This window comes from Aulonocara sp. 'chitande type north' Nkhata Bay, linkage group LG14 (genome assembly GCF_057382095.1).
Source record: "Aulonocara sp. 'chitande type north' Nkhata Bay isolate Kocher_YH1m ecotype deep benthic linkage group LG14, A_spYH_male_GT1.1, whole genome shotgun sequence".
Taxonomy (NCBI): domain Eukaryota; kingdom Metazoa; phylum Chordata; class Actinopteri; order Cichliformes; family Cichlidae; genus Aulonocara; species Aulonocara sp. 'chitande type north' Nkhata Bay.
In genome coordinates this window covers 12,508,421-12,531,444 of record NC_141357.1, presented here as the reverse complement: position 1 = coordinate 12,531,444, position 23,024 = coordinate 12,508,421, and the positions used below count along the sequence as shown (strand labels likewise).

Below are 23,024 nucleotides of genomic sequence, written 5' to 3'. Positions count from 1 at the left end.
GAATCAGAGAGACAGAGAGGACGGGGGGAGAACGAGAGAAAAAAAGAAGGATGAGAGAGGGAATTAAATGGAAAACAGAGGAAATTATAAGGGGACACAGCAAAACCCAGATAGACAGAAACAGAGATTACAGTACGAGTACCGGTGGATCCGCCACACAAGCTGATAAGAGCTTTTGTAATCAACGCTTCAGTACAGTGAGAGGCAATTTGCTCTACCAACAGATCAATTTTTGTACCTGCAATCACGATGCCATCAGTGCTTACAGCTCGATAAGAATGGAAATACCTCCACAGATAGATGGAAATTATAAGAAAGAAAGGTGGACCCATAATTTTCAATGCCCTTTTGATTTTATGACAATGATCACCTTAAGGGTCGCTAATATCTCATTCAATTATGTGCACCATTTGTTTCACAAGGTGATCACTTCAATTAATGCAAATTGCACCACACTGGTCTTGCTTCACACTTGACAGACACATGGATGGACAGACGGAGGAGAGAAGACTTACCCAAATGTGTAAAGAGATTTTTGGCCACTTGCAAGAGCGCCTATAAAGAGAAACAGCGAACACAAATAGCTCTTCAAAGGGCAACTTCATGTATATTTATGCATACGGCATATGTGAGAATATGACTGGATGGGTGTGTGTTTTTGTGTGTGTCCGTGTGCATGTGCAGTACCTGGCACTCCACTTTGAGCTTCTGCTCTTTCTGGAAGGCCAAAGTTGAAGTGAGGACTGTTGAAGTGTAGCAGAAACAGTGCTGGATGGCATGTTCATCTACCTCGGTGTGTCTGCAATAGGGAACACACACAGAGTAAAGGGTAAAAGCCTGGCTATAACTAACAGGCTGCTACTTATTTCATTTATTATAACAAATCTGGATTTTGCACTGCTATGAAACATTTCCCATTTATGAAATGGCTTACAAATGAAATCTTGTAATTAAACTATCCAACTGCAGATATGTAAATAGAGCAGTGTGCAAAAGTCTTGAGCCACCTTTTATTTCTTCATAATTTGCTTCCCAGGATCCAGACTTTCTAATAACTTTTTAAAATGCCCTTGATAAGTAGTTCTCCGGGTTTTCTGAAGGTCTTTCAGTTTTTCTTAGGACATTGGTTGCTTTTTCACTTATTTTTAGTCCAGTCTTTGTACCTGAACATTTTAGGAGGAATGTTTTCTGCTTTAGTCACTACACAATGACCTATGAATCATTCAAGCATACCTAATCCAACAGATTAACCTGTGTACTGTCTACATGCAACAGACAACTTAGCAATGAACCAATTTTAAATGGTATCTTTAGGTACTTTCTTATTAGCAGCCTGCCAGAAAAACAAAGATAACACATTTTGACAGGCATCAAATTGCCAAAGAGCTGTTTTTTTCCCATTTCCATTTTCTATTTTCCATATTCCTACTAACATATAAAAACTAAATAAAGACTTTTGTACAATACTGTATATCAGAACCATTTAAATAATCTGTTTTGTCATAAAAACATGAACACGCTCTTACTTGAGACATTTTTCCAAAACTAAAATCATGCAAAAAAAGTAAATAAGAAACCTCAATAATTACCTTCACACACAGGAAGGTGGAAAAGACAACAGTCTCTACTCTTGGCTAACTACGACAAAGACTTACAACTCTGTGCAGGCAACAAGTGAAGGCAAAACTGACAGCAACACCATTGACCACATTCATGCTTGTAGTTGTCTGTGTTTGCCTACAGAGGGCAGTGGCATATTATTGTGCAGATATCAGGGTATATTGTATATTGCTTCAAGGTGTTCTTGCCCTCCGCTTGGAGGCCTCAGAGGAATCTAAGCAAAAGAGGTTGGAGCCTGAAAAAAAGCCTGTCAGGCTCACTTTAACTTCAACAAGTGTCCTACAAATCTTTACGAGTGACATTCAGAGATTCAGAGGAGTCAGAATAAAGAGAGTGGAAAATATTTTTTGGTGGCAGACGCCAGTTATTTGAAGCTGTGATAGAAAATGATCAACAGCCTGTGGGAGTCCACCTCCAAAGACCAGAAGGTGCATGTCTTCTGTGACACTGGACTGGAGCAGTTAAAAATCCTGCCATCACTTAGAAACAAACCATCACTCAGCCTAATTGTCAAAAGAACAATATATCTGAGTGTAAATAAAAAAAAACAGTGTCTCTATTGTCTCCTTCTAACAATGTGCTTCTGCTCATTCTCAAGCTGCTTCTTTTTCCTGCTGCCACTAAATCTGAGATACGGACCTGTTACCAGTGTCACAATATGTTGTTATACACCGGTGTCACGGGTGAAGAGGACACCGTGAATATGATCAGACAATATCTATAATGAGGCGATGCACCTTCGAGATATACGGCTCTTCTAAAATCTGGATGATTGTGCTCACAGAACAGGATATTCATCACATTATATGCACAGCTGAGACCATAATCCTGCTGCTGTTACTATGGTAATGAGATGCAAGCTCTATCATTTGTGCCACTGGCAGAGGGAGAAATTATAGGACATGATCCCTTCTCATCTCTCACAATCTTGACAGAGAGAGAGAGAGAGAGAGAGAGAGAGGGAGGGAGTACAAACACGGGACTGCGTGAGAGTGTCTGCACGTGTGTGGAAATCATACAATACACAAAAAAACTTTCCCAGTTTCTTAGACAAACACAGAGACAAACAGCTGGAGTGCAAGTTTACAGACTTCTGCATTCAGGAGATAGCAGCATTGCTCTGGGCAACACACACACACACAACCAAATACATACACACGCATGCCAAAACATAGCGCCAAACCAGGCAGCAAAGCCTCCTGCTGCTTTTAGGCTCATGACCTGACGCTAGATCCTCACACTGTCATCCTCATCGCAGCCATCTGGACACACACACACACATTAGAGCTCAAGCTCAAAAAGTGCTGTGGTACATGTTTGGGGGCGGTCACTCTGTCAAATGACGGACTTTCCACATCTGCCAGTGACACGGAGCGGGACCCAGACTTAAATTATCCGTGTAAAACTGTGTCACTCTGGGTTATAATGGTACGTTTTGTAAGCATCAGCCCTTGCAGTGAAAGATGGGTGTGCATTGTTGATGGAGTCATATTAACAACCTGATGAGTTAGCGGGTCTTCTTGCCCAATAAATGACAGCTGCATACTTTTGCAAGACTTTTAAGCAAGAAGCACTGCCGAGTAGGGATTCGCAAGAGTGATGACAAACAGCCATGCAGAATGAGGGACAGGTGAGGCCTTGACTTCTAACAAAAACATATACAGGGTTTTCTTGCAAATCATCAGTAAATACCTGAAGATCAGTTCAGCTCAGACTCAGATGGCAGACTGTTAATAATCAGCATTGTTTCCCTTGTGTGCTCTCTGCACAGACACTCGGCATCACCAACAGTTTCTGCTTGAACTAACCTAAAATATCCTGATTTCACGTATCAGCAGCAGGCATCTGTGCAGCTCCGTGTGATTTGTGAATCCATACAGCCTGTGCACAAATCTGGTGCTTGGCTGGAAAATGACTAAGAAGCTTTAATAGGTAACTTGAAAAGGAATAAAACAATGTAAGCAGCCTAGTTTTGTAGCCAATGGATGGGAGGGATGTTTATTTTATTCATTTATTCATATGTTTTGAGAAATACAATATATCTGCGAATATTTTGGAGATTGTTATTCAAATAGGTAAGAAGATTTGCTATAACACATCTATAAGAGATGGACAGACGAGACAAATTGCAGATGATCTGCGAATTGTTTTGCTCCACAGTTAAAAAGGTAAAAAGAAAGCACACCCTCTTTCAGGTTTTACATATCAGGAGATAATAAAAATCAGCTGGTCCTTAGCAGGTCTTAAAATGAGGTAAACGGAACTACAGCACATAACATATTACACTGCACCAAAATGCAGTAGCAATGTGTGAAAAAATACACCCTACAAGCTGCTTCCACCTTTAGGTGCAATAACTCAAAGCTACATTTTCTGTATTACTTCATCATTTCCTCACATCATTGTGGAGGAATTCTGACCCACTCTTCTTTAAAATATTGCTTTAGCTGATTTGGTTTGATTTGTTAAGCATAGCTCTCTGAATTTCCTACCACAGCACATCAGTCAGGTCTGGAGTTCGACACCTTGATTCTTTTCTTTTCTAGTCATTCTGTACGAAGGATCATTTTCCTGTCGCATGATCGAGTTTGAGTCAAGCTTTATCTGTCAGACAGATGAATTCACGTTTGACTCTAAAAAAGTTTGGAACACAGAGAAGTTCATGGTCGACTAAAAGACTGCAAGCTGCCCAGGTGCTGTGGCTGCAAAACAAGCACAAATCACCACCCCCTTGATGACAGTGGGATATATAGTATAATATGGTCAAAAATCTCCACTTTGGTCTCATCTGTCTGAAGGACATTAGTCCAGAAGTCTTGTGTAACTTGGCAAACCTCAGCTGTGCTGCCACGTGCTATTAGCCCTCTCAAGGCAGGCGTTGCCGATTTGCAACAGTTAAAAACTAACAACCTGATTACCCCACATACATACTGAGAAGTACCACTGCAGGACTTGGTTGTGCATTAGCAACAAAAAGTTTAATTTGAGCCTGAGAGGGTTAAGAGAGAAAAGATTTTCTCCCGGCTACCCTCCCAAAGACTTGTTCAGTCTTTACTGAACTTTTAACATGCTAACCTGTAAAGTCAGGGATGTACCACTTTGTTTTTTGCAGTTCGTCCGAGCATAACAGGGAGTGACTTTGGTGTAATTTGCTGGGACGTCCGATCCTGGGGTGATTGTCAGCTGTCTCAAATGTTTTCCACTTGTGAATGATCTTTCACACTGTACAATGATGGACTGATTTGTTAATGAAGTACATACCTGTCCTCTTATCCTCCTGCTTCTTATGGAAGCTGTAAGGGTGTGCTTAGTTTTTGGTGATGATATATGACGTATGTGATGTGTTGGAGTTGCATTTACCTCATTTTTACACCCGCTAAGGACCAGATGATGCTTTGCTCTGATATTTAAAGCCTTAAGAGAGTATACTTTCTTTTAACCATGACTGTATTTGCTCAATAGCATCCTGTGCTGGAAAACATGAAATAGCCTCTTTGTGTTATACTGATGCATGAGAGTATTATATATATTTAATTGTAAAGCTGTAGCAGCATGTGCATGTGTCACACGTTGCCGTGCCTATCACTGGTCTGAGTGATATCATTTCTGCTAGCCTATCCTTACCTTTCCATTATTCTGTCTTTTTGCACACACTTTTGGAACCTGTCATTACACTCACATTTCTGACATGTGTCTTTAAACAGACACTCTGCTATCAGCAAAAAATCCCGTATGAATGTCAGCCCTGCACAAGTATTTCTGGGCTACTCTAGGTTAAACTCCAGGGCTGCTTTTGCATCTCAGTCCTTCCCCTGCATCTGTTCATGGCCAACACAAAGCACAACCTGCTGGTAAGCTGCAGATCTTAGTGGAAACAGCAGTGCAGTCTCTGCTACTATAACCTCAACAAATCTGAGCTGTAAGGCGCAACTAATCAGGCCCCATCCCGACATTACTGTAAGCTGCTGTCAGATAAATCTTTGCATCTACCATGAGTCAGCAGTTGTGGCATTAGGAAAAGCCAAATCACTTTTGGACTGACAGCCGAGTAATTTCAAAAAAGTTTTTTCGGCATTAAGCCATCAACGCCGGAGTGATTTCTGAACAGCTGGGAGGTCCAAACGCGATTTCAGCGAGTGCCGTGTGGTCTTCTCAGCATTAAACAGAAAAACAAACCAAAAAGAAACAACTCAAAGCGAGGACGTACCTTTTCCCGCCCTCCTTGTTGAACGCGCACGCTAGTGCCACCACCTGACCTGTAGCCCTGCTGACCACAGGCACACAAAGCATGGAGGAAATCTCACAGCCCAACATACTGGACAGTTGCCTGCGCTCCTCCTGCCATGGTAGCAGGCAGAAAAGACAAACAGATTAGTTACAGTGATGCAGGCAGATAGATAGATGCACAAATAGATAGATCTCTTACAGCACTGATGTCTTGAAGAGTAATTGACTTCTTCTTCTCGACAACCTGACCAAAACGTCCAAACATCAGCTGCACAGAAGTAAGAAAAACAAGGAGATAATAAAGACAAGATGAGCACACGGAAAGTAAATAAAACCAGTATAATGAGGGTAAAATAGATATAAAAAAGCTTGTTTATTGTCAGTGAAGCTTATTACCACTGCTAAACAGCACATACAGCCACTTAAGTTTTTTTTCTTGTGTCTTGATTTCTCTCTTCACCGGCTATTATCGAGATTTCACACATCATTTAGGCTGGGGCACGCAGTCTATTCACACGATAATGGAAAGCCTGTTAAATATGCTACACAAGCACTGCAGCCAGAGACAGGAGAGTGCAAGCCACCCAAAGGATGTCATTACTGGCCCTCACCAAATTTCTTAATTATAACTCCTGCTGAGGATTATAAGTAATTACACGTGGGAGGCTTATTCTATCATGACACTCGAAAAAAAAGAAAAAAAAGAAACTACACGCAGGGTTGCAACACTTGCATCATAATTCTGTTTATTAAAAATTGGAGAAGACATCCCTGAAATCCACACCTCAGCTTAACAGACCACATAACGAACAAGAAGCACTCAGAGAGCGCAAACCTCAGCCGAGGCAGCTCACCACAAATAATTTAAGGAAAAACGATTGCGATTGATCTCGAAGAGCTATTTTGTATCATTGTAATTTCTTTACCTTACAATATAAAGCGCCTTTAAGCAACTGTTGTTGTGATAAAACTGAATATAATATATGACATATTTTAAATTCACAGCACACTTGCAAGAATCATAGTTTCTAAGTTATAAGGTTTTTTGTCAGTTTTTGAGTGTTAATAATTAAATTGACCTTGAAGACCATGATGGGTGTATGTACAAATTTTTCAGAATTCATTCAAAGCATTTTGAGCTATTGTGTTTACAGAGTGAGACACATGCAAAAGCTATTAAAACATAACCTCGCTCCCCGAAGGAAATGAAGGTCATTCATGAGTAAAAGGGAAAAATAAAAGACTTAATGGAAATGCGATCAAACCGGTAAAAAAAACCTGTTTTACTGGGAACATTGGAGACAAACATGAAATGTAGATGAAAATCAATAAACAATAAGTAAATTATTGCATTGATATTTTTGCCTCACCGGGAAGCTGATCTCCTCTTCCAGGACTTTGTCTCTGACTACCTAAAAGGTCAGAGATGTCAAAGGTCAGGAGTTCTTCAAATGTTAATGTTCAAATTGCTCTTTGATAAATGAGTCATGGTGTGTGTGTGTGTGTGTGTGTGTGTCTGTGGGGATGAGGAGAACAGTATGTGAGTCCATGTTGTTTTTTGTGTGGTATTTCAAAGACAGATTATGAAAACAAATGTGTACGACAGCGATAAAGATGTGTCTGTGTGTGTGCGTTTGTGTGTATACCTGGCAAAATAGCTGGTGGTTATCCTCAGAGACCAGTAGCAAACAACAGCACTGCGACCGAGTCTGCTGCTGCAACTGCGGAAGAACACAAACACGACATCAGTCCTGACGTATAATCACAGAAATCTCTCTTTATCGGACTCGCTCAGATTGTTTTAAAACCTTCAATTTACTATTCTTTGGAGTGTAGCCTAGGCGTGGAGATAAGATAAGAAATCGGCGGACAGTGAAAAATGACTGCTCCCGGGGCGTGGTGAGAATTCAAACTGATTTTTGCAGTAGATTAAAATCTGGAATGAAATTAGGTTTTTATTACGCTAAACAGACGGGATTTATTCAAGTACATTTTCAGCGTAAGCCCCGCAGTTAGCTGTGATTTTCCAAGATGGACAAACAGAAGAAAATCACATTTGGTGTCTGCGTGTGTGTAAATTAAAGTGTGTGTGTGTGTGCTCAAGCTCCCTGAAGCTGTTGCTCTGTTGCAACCAATTTCCCGCTGCTGTCTGTGATGAAAACATTTCATTCACATTCATAGACTGAAAATACACTCTGAGCCGTACACGCCCCTGCGCGCACACTGCTACAAACATATACACGCACACACACACACACACACATATGCAGCAGCGCTTCCTCACACAGCATTCTTCTCCGTAATCCACCGAGCTGGATGGAGAAGAAGCAGAACAGGAATAAACGGCAGCCACTGCCAACACATTTGCCCCCCAGTCTCTCACACACACATGTGCACGCACACAAAGCACGCTGCTGCACCCTCATATAATAATAAGCCCCTCCAACCCCTTTTTCAAAATGCTGTTAATACCATAAGAGCTGCCCCGAGCTCTTCCCACCCGAAAAAAACCACGATTCTTCAGAAGCAACAATCCCGTGCTCCTCTTCCCTCTCCTCTCCCCTGTGCCCTCACCCCATTATTTTTACAACTGTAAAAATAAACAAATAGACAAAAACAAATCATGTCGGATTTAACATGCATCTTTAAAAGCCCTGCAGTCTATTTTGCACCACCGCAGCCTCTGTCTCTCTCCCTCGCTCTCATCTGTGAGACGGATGGATGAAGAAAAGAAAAGTCCAATGCAGATTCAGGGGCATAAAAGGATGCAGGCCGCGCTGCCGTTGTTCAGCACCGCTGAGCTGGTCCCAGGGTAGCACAAGTTGCACAGAAGGTCAGGTAGGTTTGACTTAAGCGCTTACAGAGAGAAATATCCACCTCGCTTTACGCTGGTTTTCAGAGCAACCTTTGCTATCCGTGTCCTCAAAGACAGCATCTATAATTTCTGCTGCGCAGGGACGCCGGTAACAGCAGCTAATGGTAAATGAGTTCATCTGATAGCGTCCGCCTGCTAGTGCATGTTCTCATTTTAGAAACATAATAGAAAATGAGGAAAAACAGTTGTCGAAGGAAAGCAGCGGGGTTCACTTGGTTCCTTTAACTAAATTAAAAATACTCGGAATACCTGAAACTCCGAGTATGTTAGGGCCGCAATTATTCCGACTATTATGAGATTATGAGTTGCAGCAGTGCTCGCGATTAGAAATCGCTGATGGTTTTATTTTTCCTTTTCATGTGAGGACAAAAGACTGTGTTAACATTTCTTTTACTAAACTCTGAAGTAAAGAATCGCGTCCCTGGATCCATCAAACTTCCTTGGATGGACTGCAGCTCTGTCCATTTGATGCAGCATAACCTTCAAATTTCTCTACTTTCTCTTGCTTTATTCTCTCTCTCGCCCTCTCTTATCTTCTTCTTCTGTGAATATTTCCATACATTTGAATTGTAGCCAGAGTCCCGCTGACTACAATTTTATGACTACCGTGGCTGAAGCTTGATAACTCTGCTCTCTCTCACGGCTCTCTGCACAGCTCCTCCTTCCCTGCAATCAATCTCTACACCTCTCGCTCTGCTCCCCTGGCTTCAGAGAGTGTATCATATAAGAAGGGTGCGCACATTAAGGGGAGACTAATGGAGTAATTGTGTGACAATAAGCTTGTAGTAAAAATAATGACAGGAAGAGAGGTAGAAATCACCGGGAAGGATTTTATGTCTTGAATGTACTGTACATATTTAACACACAGTGTGTGTGTGTGTGCAGGTTGTGTGTGTGTGTGTGAAAGTGCATGAGTGATCTCAACCCACTTACATAATTGATGACTTTAAGCTGGAGAGAGGCTGCATCAAGGTCATAGAGCTCACCTAAAAGAGAGAGGGAGACAGAGAGAGAGAGAGAGGATGACGGGAGGAAAAACCAGCGTAGAGCAAGGTCAGAGTGGCGTTAAGGAAGAGTGGGAATGCAGAGCATGTACGCAAGTGGACAGAAAGCAATCCAGGGAGAGATACACTGAGACAGCGAGGTCAGGGAAGGAGCGGGACTAATAATGAAGACAAGACATGGGATGGAGGGCTGCCCGGACTGCAGATGAAGACAGAAGGAAAAGAAGTGAACCCCCCCACACACACACACAAAAAACCCCCCCAAAACAACTAAAGACACTAAATGCAACCCACATTTTTTGACAGTTATCAGGGAACAAACAAGATTGATGCGTATGTGTGAAGAAATAGCATTAAGCATGAGATTTAAAACAATGCTTTGTGTTTTCATCCACCTCCATCTAAATTCCCACAGCTCCATTATTATATCCCACCTCTCATATACGTATATGCATGTGTGCATGAGTTTGTTGTTTTCTCAGAGAAGAGTGAAAGAGGCAGAGATGAAATAACGTCTGTAAAGTGTGTGTGTGCGTACCACAGAGCTGCAGGATGTTGCGGTCCAGCTCGCAGTAGTCCTGTTCTGAGACGTTGAGGGGCAGCAGTGCATTGTGGGACTGTAGTGGAGAAGGGCTGAGAGGAGGCCTCTGGTAGGATGTCTGAACAGCTTGGACCCGCACACATGCCACCGAGGCCTGCGACACCACGTGGACGTAAAAAGATCAATTATAACCTCTGTTTAATCATCATCTATTTAACATTATACACAAGATTTGGATCCGTAAAACAATACAAATGTAAAATTGGTGCATATCAATACCACAGACTATAGTTAAGGAATAGAAAATAACATCAAGGCTTGTACAGATAGATGTTAATACTTGTTTGACAACCAGTGTTTCCTAATTTCCTAACACAGCAGAGCACACGCATGTATGCTGTTATTCTTTCTTTGGTAAAACACCGTGCCAAAGAGTGTCGATTCACTAAAGAGCACCGTAGCTGCTGCCAGGCTGTTTTTTTTCGCAGGAGCAAGCTTACATGTTTTTCCAGCACGCTCAGATGCAGTTCATCCTGATCAGATAGTGGACCGCAGCCCACCTGCAATACAAAAACACACACACAGAGTGGAAAATCAACAAAATGCTATTCAGTGGAGCTGGTGGTGCGAGCTGTGTGGTCTCTGTGGAGAACTGACTTCACATATGGCGCACGACTGAAAAAATCTGCCTTTTGCTTCTTTAATAGGAGAACTTAGAGGTAATGACCTTCTCTGCTGCAACTGGTTTTGTTACTTTGGATGATTCATTTTTTGTCCTTGACTGACTCACCAGTAAGACAGCGATGACCTTGTCCTGCTCCAAGATAGGAACGACAACAGCTGAAAGAAAGAAAGAAGAGCATTCAGAACACATCATGAATTTATTCAGAGGTCTTTTAATCGTCCTTTAGTTTTCCGTCCATGCCCTTGTCTAGCTCCTAATCTTATTTGTTCGCCCCCACATGTTCTTGTGCTACATATGCAAGAGAAAATTATGGTACAAAGTACACCTGATGTCCTTGCATAATACTTTTTCTTCCTCTGTTCTTTAATTTGTTTTTCTCATCTTTAACAACAACTTATCCTAATGAGCAAAATAAAAGTCATCACCGAGGTGTGTGCTGCTGCGCGTGTGGACAGCAGAGGACAAAACAAACAGAATGATGGGTTTAGTTCTTTGGTGCCAGGCTAACTCTTTCCCTGCATCATTATTATGATGGGTGTTCAGTATTATGTATCGATTCGCACAGTGCAGAGTGGTCATGCATGTGTACTTTAGGGTCTATAATTAACCTAACAAAACTAAACGTGATATTTTGCGTGTATTCACTCGTCTCCATTTGCTCTTCTGCATTTTTTCCTCATCACAGACCTCTCGCTGCTTTTTTTAGTCCTCTTGTCCAGCTTTTCGTGCCCACACGGCTCCATGCTTTTCCCTCGGCAACCATAGCCTCTCGCTACTTCCCTCTCTATCTCCTCATACTTGTTTTTTTCCTCCCACGTTCTCACATCTCTCTGCTCTCATGCACGCAAGCGAGCTCCCGCGCACATGCACACACTGCATGAACAAGGACATGCTGGGCACTTTGTCTGTCCGCTAGCAACATTAAAGCCCTACCCTTCAAAACATAACCACACCTCTTCTGTGTGCTGGTAACGGCGCTGCGAGGCAGATTCTGTACTTCTCTGGCAGTTCGGATGGAGGAAGGCCGGTGCACTGACATCGTTTCAGCTGGTCCGCGATGCTCCTGAAACAGATGTATGATAGATAGTTCAGTGTGACTCTGGTCTGAGACAGACGATTACCCGCGCCATATTCGAGACAAAAGGGAGGAGACAATCTGAAAGACAGCTGGAGCAAAAGGACAAACAAGCGGCAACATTATGAAACCAGATCTGTGCTGAATTCATTCATACTAACAAAAACACCTCTGAATAGCCCTATTATTCGTTGTGAAATTATAAACTCATTTGTGCATATGTGTGTATGTGTGCGAAAGAGCAAGCCAGGTGTGAAGCCAGGTGTGATGGCAAAGGTGTAGGTCTTTGTGGGTGTTACATTAAATAAAGAAGGCAGGTGTTTCATGCTAAAATATAGGACACTGGGGCAATTGTGTATTTTGGACCGGCTACCGCACGCAAACACAGTGCACGCCTTGTGTTAAAAGTGCACGAGCATAGAAAGCAACAGGAAGAGGAAGCAACACGGTTTCGCCCGTGCACACAGTTAGATTCAAGATGTATGTGCTTCAGATAATAATCGGTAAATCCCTCTGGCAGCCACACACACGCACACACAGAGCAGCAGCCCCTCTGTAATGCACACAGGCTCTACAGAGTCTGAAATCCCTCAGAGCGTTGAAGCCAAATCTCTACATGGTGCATTGATTTAAAAATGCCCATTTTTCAAACTCACTGAGGAGTATTGCACTTCAGTCAAAAAACATTCTCATTGTACTTCACTACTGTGACAAATATAGTTGACCTTTGCGTAATGTATTTGGTTCAAAACAGCTTCTCTGGGTACAGCGGAGAGCAAAACAAATGACCCCGAGGTACTATGAACAATACTGTTATTTGCTGTTGTGTGTGTTCGTCTGACAGCACATGTGATGTTAAAATGTGTGTTTTAATGTTAACTAAAATTCTCAGTTTGCTATTGATCTGACACCAAGTAAATAAAGGGCCAGTATCACCAATACCGATACTTTTAACTACTTTAAAAGCACCTTATTTATGTCATTTCCCATATAATAATAACAATTCAGTGGTCTACACACTGAACTTGGAGGATAGCAGTTTGTTTGCATATCAGATGACAGTTGCAAATGCTTCTGCTTAATCTATAATGTAAATCTTATTTGTCATAACTACTTAACCATCAAGACAAAAGGGGGGGAAACACTGATATTTAAATTGTTTCCAGGGGCTGAAAGGCTCCAGTTTAGCCCTGGACTCTTTTACTGCGGCGCCATGCTGATGTAATACATCATCTCACCCAGAAAAGTATGTCATACATATGGAGGGCAGCATATCCATCGTGGATCACTCATAGCAAGCAGGGTGGTCCCTCCGCTCTTCAGCTTAGAAGATGCGGCATCTACAACTTCCACAAAGAAGTTTTCATTGGTCAGACAACACTACCCCTGGCTCCATATTTAATGAGCTCCGGCCCAAAGAAGATGGCAACAAGTTTGAATCGTGTTTATTATCATATCCTTGCACTCTGGCCTGCAGCATTTTTCATTTGGCTTGTTTGGCTCACATATTGTGAGCACAACAAGTTGTTTAGAAGAGAAACCTTCAAGGAAGATTTCTTAGCTGAACTTGTTTAGGTTTATTTTTTCGCGTGGCTGTGCATGTGCGTCAAGGTCCACATAATGGGCTTGTATGTATTAGAAAGTAGGCTGGAACAGCATGGCCTTGCCTCTTATAAGGGTTCATTGAGTGTGTGCGTGTGTGTGTCAAGGACTTGATAACAGGCTTATATAAGCAGGTGAGTTGGAAGGAGAAAAAGTAACAAACTTCCCTGTAGCTCTTTTAATATCGCCACGATATCTCGTCCTGATAAATGCGAGTATGTGAGCGTTCGTCTGTGCGTGCGCTCAGGTGTTGTGTGTGCGCGTGTCCTTGTGCGCTGGTGCCTCGTGAGGAGGTTTGTGTGGCTTCCCGTTGTTCATGTGGCAATGAGGTGTTGGAAACGGGGTGGTTGTCTGACAAACAGACAGTTTCATCAATAATGTAGAATTGGTTTTTCCCCAGCGCCTCGGCAGCAGTCGCAGCAGCACATGGGGGTCGTGGAGCTTCGGGGAGCACTTAAGAGAGGAGAGGATCGGTGAGCCTCGCTGAGGGACCGGAGGCACTGTCACCTCGGCTATTAGCCCCGCAACGCTTCCACGGGAGAGGGATTGAAGGTGAGAGAGAAAGAGGAGCACGGGAAAGGGGGAGGGCGGTAGCTGTAGGCAGGAAGATCTAAACACAGGCAGCATAGTGCTTTGTGGCTCTTTGGGGGAAGATCAGGCTGAGAGGGAAAAGAGGGCAAAGATAGACTCATGCAGTGAGGTGGGAAGGTGGGAAAGCAGATGACAAAAGAGGAAAAAAGAAGCTGTCAGAGAGATGGGTGGGCGAGGAAGGGTAAAAAAAAAGTGATGGGGTAAAAATCAAAGGCCAGGACAAAAACAGAGGAGGTCCTCTCTGTGTGTCACCTTATCTCTGTGCTGAGGAGGATGTGATTTTGGACCGAGTGGCTCACATTCATTTAGACGACACCTGTTTCTCACACAGAGGAAACATCCGTCTCCGTTTCCCCTCTACCCCTCCTCTTTGTTCTATTGCTTCTCGGGGTATCGCTGCCCTCAACAACAAATGCAGCAAATCAGTACACGGCGGTGATTCACTGAGACGAAACATCTGTGACTTGCCGCATAGAGAGAGAGACACACACACGGACACAAGCAGCACACACCTGATTTTTCCCTCCTGTGGCAGCTCATGTGGCGGGTCGTCAGATAGTAGCCTCGAGTCTTCCTCCAGCAAGTAGACACATGCACACTCCTGGAATTAAAACACACCCGCGTATACATGCACGTTCATTTGTAAAATTAATCTGATTCTGATTAGTTTAATGAGCGATGAGCCTCATCCATTTGTAACAAGATTTGGTGCTCTGTTCCCTGGTCCTGTGTCAGGGCTGAGTACTGAGTACCACACCACTCTGAATACTAACAGGAAGCTTTTTCTTCTTCCTTCCCCTTCCTCTAGGTAATAATTTGAGGAAATTCCAATACGTGTGTGTTCTCATGCATTACCGTGCTGGGCAGCAGCTCCCGAACGCCATCTCGAAGGGCCACTCGCAGAGAGCGCGCATCCACAACTGCCGCCAGCCGCAGCAAGGCATCCTGGGGAGGAAAACAAAAACAGATGCCCTGATGTTTGTTGGGTTGTTTTTCTACGATCGTAAAGTGCAGCTCGGAAAACCCGAGGCCTTGGCTATCAATTTGTTTTCTTTGTGGGCACAAGGATTACACCGCAACAGCTCTTCCTCAGATATTTACCTTGGCAGGCTGCAAAGGACTCTGAAACAATATTTAAACTGTGTCACACTCAGTATATACTCAGCAAACTGCACCAGTTGGAGACACAAGTGTGGTACTTAGGAATGAACTGAGCTCGGATGTCACCAGGGAGTGGATTTTGCTCAACAAGGCGCTCGTTGCTTTTGTTTCGTTTCAGAAAACAAAGCACTTGGCAATTCATTTGCACACTTTGGTAGGCAGCTGATTTATGAAACGAGTTAACACGTTGCAAGAAAATGTACATTCCTGGATGCTTTGTTATGCCTGATCAAATTCACCAAGAGCCTGTGAGAAATCATCTTTTTTTTTTTTACTGCACTCTCAAATCTTTAAGAAAGACAAACTAAAAAATGCTCGCCTGAGGCTATGCAGGCTCTTACTCCTCTTCACGGTGGAGGCTGGCTCTCCTGTTTACAGGAGGTGGCATCTGACCACTCGCCACACAGAAAGCATTTCATCTGAGTTTCCATCCAGCTAACGCCTGACTGAACAGATACGCTCTTGTTTTAATCACTCCAAGCTGTCTTCAGCACAATGGCTTCCCTTTCATTCATGCCAGTAAATGTGAAACAACAGGTATTTTTCTTGTTTTTGCACCTTTTTGAGACAATGATTGCACATTGGGCTCTGAAAAAAAATGCCAGTCATCTACACCATTCCTGTGAGGACATGGTGTAAAGGAAAAACTGTTTGTACCTGATGTGAGCGGACCGACTTGACAGAGACGTATGAAGAATGAAAAAACAGAGCTTGAGAGAGAAGTTCAATCCTCACTGTCTCCACACACCAGGCTACCGGCTGGGTGTAGCGAACTGCAGAGGTAATTTTGATGTCAGAAAGGTTTAAGGGACGGGTGTTTCAGATACATTTCTATAAACAACCCCATTTGACGTCCAATATTGCCGTAAAAGGGACAATTCAACTGCAAGGCTTTTATAGCTCTTTTCGGTCCTCTGAAATACACACTTTGATAAAAATGAGATTAAAAAACAGGGTCGAGGAATGGAGGAGTACACAAACAGGGGAGCAGATCTCAGATGAAAGGGACCGTATAGTTTGAGGTCCTGCAAAATTGAGGTTTTTACCTTCCGCAAACGCTACAACGAAGCACCTCTGCATCTCCCGCCTCAGCTTTACCAGAAACGGCTATAAATTCCCACCATAGGCATAATTATTCTCTGTGTGAAGTCTACTTAAATCCTTACCAGTTCCAGTGATCACACTGCATTATCATTACATTTAACCGTGGTCTACAGAAACATCTCAGCGGGACTTCAAAATCTGATCAAAGCAAAGGAAAACACAGAGGGAAATCTCAAAGGCTTTAAATGCTCCTGCTTTAAAACTGTGTGCTGAATATGAATGGGGAAGAATACACAGAGCTCGAAACCACCAGATCTTCTTCTTCCAGTTGTTCATGACAAAGCTGCTAGTGACACGGCGCAACTGAAAGGAAGAGCATCTTGTTTCTTTTGGGCGTTCAAGAGCACGAAGGTATTGAACGCTGGGCGTGCCGCGGGCTCAGCGCTCTAACGAGGCAGTCTTATGTCCTTTTCGCCTCATTTTGATACCTCACTTCTAGCGGTTTTACCGCTCTCTGTTGGTTGCGACTGATGCTGAACATGGATGAGGAGGGAGGAGGACATGTTTTTTTGCAGGTCTGTGTGTGTGTGTCAAATGTCAAGGAGGAGAGGAGACGAAAAGGGGGGAGATGGAGAGAGAGTGGAGAGCGCTGTCATGCCTGAGCGCTCAGTGTTGGTTATTACATATGATTAGATAGGATTAAATGTGATTAGCTTTGATCACTCAATCAGCCGGCCCGAGTGCTGTTGTAATGAAGTTGGAGCTCTGCCAGCCCATGTGTGAGTGTGTGTCTGAGAGTGTTTTGTATCCTAAGTTGCAGATCGTGAAATACTCGCACAAATCCCAGTAAGTAATGTGTTGGCCGTGGAGCAGACAAACAATGAACGTCTCTCTGGCTTCCATCCTCCCCGCGCTGATGCTGTCAGGAACGACGACAGCGTTTGTGGCTGTAACAGATTTATGCCTCGGTAAATGTCACACTCTGCACTTTGACCTTTCGCAATAATTTCTTTCCATATACCTCAAACCATCTGTTTTATTAATTTACCTCCTTCTCCGCCCATCATTGCGCATTTACACACACCCACACAGATTCCTTCAGGTATGCATACATATCCTGCCACCCACTCAAGCAGGACCTGAAGACACGAGATGATGCCGATGATTTTTTCTTTAAATGATACAATTTCTAGTTTTTATTATCTGGTGTTTCTTCCCGGGGACTGAAAGAAGACGTTTATTTAGTTGAGCTGGTTTTTAACCGTCCCTCCTCACAGAGAGGATGATGCAATCCTGAATCATGGGGGAGATCAAAATTGAAATGAAAACAGCGATTGTGATTTCATTACAGTAACAGCGTTCTCTAATGCCGGTTCAGTTTATGTGAATTTGGCTACAGCTTTTATCTAAATTGATCTGAAAATGCTTTACAGAACAAATATTTGATCATCAGCCATCACCAAAATGGCAAATGCGTTGCTTTGATTTAATTATCGGAAAAATATTCCCATAGATTTGATATTCATTCAACTCATTGCATTACTGTCATGTTTGAATTTGTTTCAGGATTGCACTCATCTCAAGCAGGTTGCACTGCCCTTTTGTGTCTGTACATGCAGCATCATGATTATTCTTAAATCCACCTTTCCTCAACATCTCTCTTAATTTCCTCCGTGTACCAGACTTTAAATTTTTATGTTAATCTTCAGGTTTCTCCTCCTCTCATGGGGATGTAGTCTTTGTTGTCGTCTTTATCTGCAGTTATTTTAATCACTTGAAGCACTCTTCTGAAGGGCACCTTTGATCAGCATAACCAAATGCATTCTTTTCTCTTTTTATCGTTCTCACATCGTCACATCACCCATGTCTTGTTGTTTTTTTTTAAAGAAACGGCAGTAATGGCGGTGTCAAATACTCCAGTTAACCTCAACTGCAGCACAAAAAACAAAAAACTATAACTGACAGAGAAAGTTGAGGGCAACGCATTCATGGTGTGAATCCACCACGTCCCAAAGGTGCTCTGTTGCATTGAGGTCATGTGACTTGAGTACAGTGAAATCAGTGTCATGTTCAAGAAACCAGTTTGAGATCATTTGAGCTTTGTGCGTTTTCCTGCTGGAAGAGCCATCATAGGATGGTACACTGTGGTCAAGAAGGGATGTACGTGGTCAGCAACAACGCCTGCGGTGTTTAAATTATGTTCATTAAGCCCTAAGAGGTCCAAATTGTGCCAAGAAAATATCCCCCACATTGTAACACCACCACCAGCCGGAGCCGTTGATACAAAACAGGCTGGATCCATGCTTTCATGTTGTTTGTGCCAAATTCTTACCCTACAATTGAAAGTCACAGCAGAAATTGAGACTGGGCATTATCATCCAGAGAACTGCAGCACATTAGATATTTTCTCTTTTTCAGACCCTGCAGATGGTTGTGTGGGGAGATCTCAGCATACAACCCTGTATGTTCAAAGTGACTTAAATCACCTTTCTTTCCCCCTTTTAATGCTCAGTTTGAACATCAGCAGGTCGTCTTGACCATCTCTACACATCTATATATATACATACTGAGTCTGATTGGCTGATTAGATATTTGCTTAACAATGAGTTGAACAGTTGTACCTAATGAGCCTAATGATTTCCTGCAGGGAAGCTATTGTAATGTAGGCAGAAAGTGTGTCTAAAGCCTTTCCTGCGATGGCTATTTACTTTTAATATTCTCGACACTTAAGCCTGAGACATTCTCATCAAGTTTCTTGGTGACTTATGCAAAATAATGAAAACATAGTGGTCAAGCGTAAGGTAGCAAGGAAATTACATTACAGAGAAGCGGAGCTTGAGTATCGAATGAAAAAAGGCTCCTGCTCATCATCGTTAGGCTGCTGTCAGACAGAATTTTCAGATTGTTACAGTCTGTTTCCATCAGCCATTCGGTGGAGTTAAAGGAATCAAAGGTACGAACTCAGATGCCGGAAAAGGAAAAGAAAAAAGCAACATTTCATTCAGTGATGTCCCCGAACTACAGCAGTCATAAATTTGAATTAATAGAGAGGGAGCCAGACATTTGCAGAATAACTCCAGGAGGACATCTCACTGAAAAGTTTAATTAAGTCTACACGGACAGAGCTGTAGCTAGCAGGGTAAAGCCAAATCAAGCTCTGTATAATGTCGAGATAATTTCCTGTTGAGCAGAACTAGATCATTTGCACATTCTTTCTAACGTTTATTTTGGCTGCCTGGTGAGGAGGGATGCTTTTTTCCCGGGTCATACATTATTTGGAGTTGCATTTCTATATTAAAATCAACTCTTCTGACGTTGCCTGATTTGTACACATTTTATATTTTGCATTATTTCCAGCTGATTATAGCAAAATGATATCGGCAAGCTGATTGAACCGGCTATGTGAGTCTGCTCTCGCTGCTCTGGATGTATTTCTGCTCCAGCGGCGAAAGCATAATTGCACGTTCGCTGCCGGTTGTGCTCTCTGAGGGACTCTTCATATGAATCCAGCAACAACAGCAGTGTGTGAAAGGCTGAAGAGGAAACAGATTTATGCCCCCAGGGAGAGTAGCATCATATATTTGATGAACACTGAAAAGGGAAAAAAGAAGTGAGTGGTGTTGGTAATATAACAGGTAAAAGTGAGAGAAAGATCCCTAATGGCCCACTGTATTTCATTTAAGTAAAGACAGACGAAAGCCTCAGTTGAGACAGGAGCTTGTAAGAGACGACCTGACTCCTCATTGTCCTATATTATTGTTTTATATCTGATAAAAAATGTCTTAAATTACTGAAAGTGTTCCAGGGCCTCAACCGACATCTCCAAGCCTTTATTAATGACTGGATTCTGCTGAAAATAACATAAAATAAATTTATAATAATATGAAGACATAGTTCTGTGTTCCTGCAGTACTTATGGAAAGGAACACGGCTGAATATAAGAGTGAAAAAGCCATTTTCTTTCCACTTGAAACGAGTTCCAGAGCAGTCTAATCTAATGAAGTGCTGAACATAGATGGAGAGAGCGTGGATGTCTTTAAAAGATTGTCCCAGTGGTTATGTGTGGTATTCCAACTAAAACACCTAAACCAGCGGCCCCAAACCTTTTTTTTGCGCCACTGACTGGTTTATGTCTGACAATATTTTCATGGACAGGCCTTTAAGGTGTCGCAGATAAACACAACAAAATAAAACCAGTAATAGTACCAAAAAAAGAAGATTTATTCATAACACATGTGAAAAGACCCAGGGAAACCGAGTTAACAATAAAAACTGACAAAAACCCTGAAAACCATAGATTTCACACCCGAGCTTCAACTCTCGTGGCCCGGTACCAAACAACTCACGGACTGGTAACGGTCCGTGGCCCGGGCGGTTGGGGACCGCTGACCTAAACCCTTTATAGATATCCCATTTATAAGAGGCACTTGTATCTCTAATACCATATATTCATTTTAAAACTGTGTAAATGGTGTAAATAAGACGCACCAGTGGTGAGTTGTCATATGGTAGCAGAAAAAAAATGAAGCCAGAATTCATAGAGTACAGAAAAGAGGAAATCACAGTGGTAAGCAAGAGGAGCTCTTAAGATCTGCTCTGATTTTCTCTTGCAAAATCTCTGGAGCCAGTAGAAAGTGAAGCAGAAATGAGGGAATTGTAGGTGGCCTGAGGTTGTGGTGGTTACAAGAAGGTCCTGGGCTTGAATCCTGCTGCTTGGAGCCTCTCTGTGTGGAGTTTGAATGTTCTCTTAGTGTCTGTGTGGGCTTTCTCCTACAGTCCAAAGATATGCATATGTTAGATAAAACCCTTAATGCCTAGTGTTTTTAAATAATAAACATTGTGAAAGGGTTTAATAAACACTTCATTTTTGAAAAACTTAAAATTTCTTGCAATTATTTCATGGTTCAGGCTTTAGAGGGCGGAACAGTTGGGTCCGACCTCACTGATGGGAGTGCAAAATCGAATGGCCCTTGACATGTTGTTGGTGGAGAAAGGGGGCGTATGTGCCATGTTCGGAGACATGTGTTGTACCTTTATCCCCAACAACACTGCCCCAGATGGCTCAGTAACTCGAGCTCTGGAAGGGCTGAAAACTCTGTCTAAAACTATGCATGAACACTCAGGAATCGATAACCTGCTGGAGAGCTGGATGACATCCGTGTTCGGACAATGGAAAGGGTTTGTGATGTCTGTAATGCTTTCTATTGCATCATTTCTAGGGATATTGGTGACTTGTGGTTGTTGTCTCATTCCTTGTGCCAGAGGATTGTTGGAAAAGGAAATCACGAGGGCAGTGGACCCCGGAGCGGTGATCCCGATGTCCATGATGCCATTGATGGAGCTAGAAGTAACTGAGGGGGCCAAGGAGTGACACAACAAACGGTGTGGTTCCCGAGAGAGGGATTTTATTGCTACAATATATCCTGCATCATTAATAATATCATCTATAGTATAGATACTGCATTAAGATGTTCATTAAAACCTGCTGGCCTCACATTAACCTTTTATTACAGGTGCAGCCATAATAATTGTACACACACATTGCATTTTGTGCTTATTAAAGAGTTGAAGTTCAGTCAATTAAGGAAAGGTCATAAGCCTCGTTCGGCGCGATGTCCGGACGATCTATTGTGTAAGTGACTTGGAGCTACAGAAGGTTAAAGCTGCATACACGCCTATAAAACACATATAATGCATACAATCTAGAAACAGGCCTGAGCAAAGGCCTGAATGCATTCAGCAACCTGTTGCATTTGAGTTTGCTTAGTAACAGATGACAGAAGATGTGTCAGAGAGGAGGACAAGTCCACGGGGGCCTTCAGGGCCTGAAGTCAGCGCCATATTTGGAAAAGATGCTAGAAAGAGGAACTTCTGTGTCTGCCTTTAGCTCTAAAAATTGATCATTGTCTGTAAACGATGCACATAATGTTCTCAAGATGCAAATAATGTTCTTATAACGCGTGAAGGGGCGTTAACCCTGACATTATAAAAAGCCATTGTCTGTGTATTTTGGGCGAAGAAGTCCGCTGATGTGATGCTGTGTGCTTCTTCCCACACGTGTGTTCTTAATAAACTCTTCATCTGATTGCACATCTGATTTTGGTTTGTTTTTGTGCCACATTTTCGAATTCGGGACACTAGTGAGTCTACATTGGCTGCAGGTGTGAATGTGGACATGATTGGTCGTCTGTCTTTGTGTCACTCCTGTGACAGGCTGGTGTCCTGTCCATGGTGTACCCCAGCTCCTGCCCTGTAACAGCTGAGATAGGCTTCAGCGCCCCACATGACCATAAACTGGATAAGTGGGAGAAAAATGAAGGCAAATCTTGGTTCGATATTTAGCATAAAAAATTTTCTCACAAACATTAAAAAAAAAGACTTTGTGTACTTCATAACTGCAAAGCACCTGCAAGTGCTGATAAGACAAAGACAATAGGGGACTGGAAGGGAGCGATGTAGTGCATACCCCACTATTTGGCTTTAATTTTGTTATTCTAACCTTAATCCGTTTGCTGAGGCCGTTTCACACTTGTTGGACCCGAGGAGTCTGGCTGGGGGGCGGAGATTATCTCTGATAGCGTAGTTACTGGTGGTCCCTG

The 23,024-nt window shown here is 42.7% G+C and overlaps 1 protein-coding gene across 3 annotated transcripts in view; it reads right to left on the bottom strand.

Annotated features, from left to right (window-relative positions):
- Positions 1–23,024, bottom strand: part of pde2a (phosphodiesterase 2A) — a 174,345-nt gene that overhangs the window by 19,904 nt on the left and 131,417 nt on the right. For 2 of the 3 annotated variants that reach the window (XM_086260993.1, XM_086260994.1), the window contains exons 3-15: positions 15,076–15,165; positions 14,733–14,821; positions 11,906–12,015; positions 11,058–11,107; positions 10,768–10,827; positions 10,265–10,421; positions 9,656–9,708; positions 7,494–7,568; positions 7,218–7,259; positions 6,047–6,115; positions 5,828–5,958; positions 688–799; positions 516–555 (exon numbers count right to left, since the gene is read on the bottom strand). In XM_086260993.1, coding sequence (XP_086117119.1) covers positions 516–555; positions 688–799; positions 5,828–5,958; positions 6,047–6,115; positions 7,218–7,259; positions 7,494–7,568; positions 9,656–9,708; positions 10,265–10,421; positions 10,768–10,827; positions 11,058–11,107; positions 11,906–12,015; positions 14,733–14,821; positions 15,076–15,165 — 1,078 coding nt within the window. Of the gene's footprint in view, positions 1–515; positions 556–687; positions 800–5,827; positions 5,959–6,046; positions 6,116–7,217; positions 7,260–7,493; positions 7,569–9,655; positions 9,709–10,264; positions 10,422–10,767; positions 10,828–11,057; positions 11,108–11,885; positions 12,016–14,732; positions 14,822–15,075; positions 15,166–23,024 lie in introns of those variants that run through there. The other variant, XM_086260995.1, reaches the window with a different exon arrangement.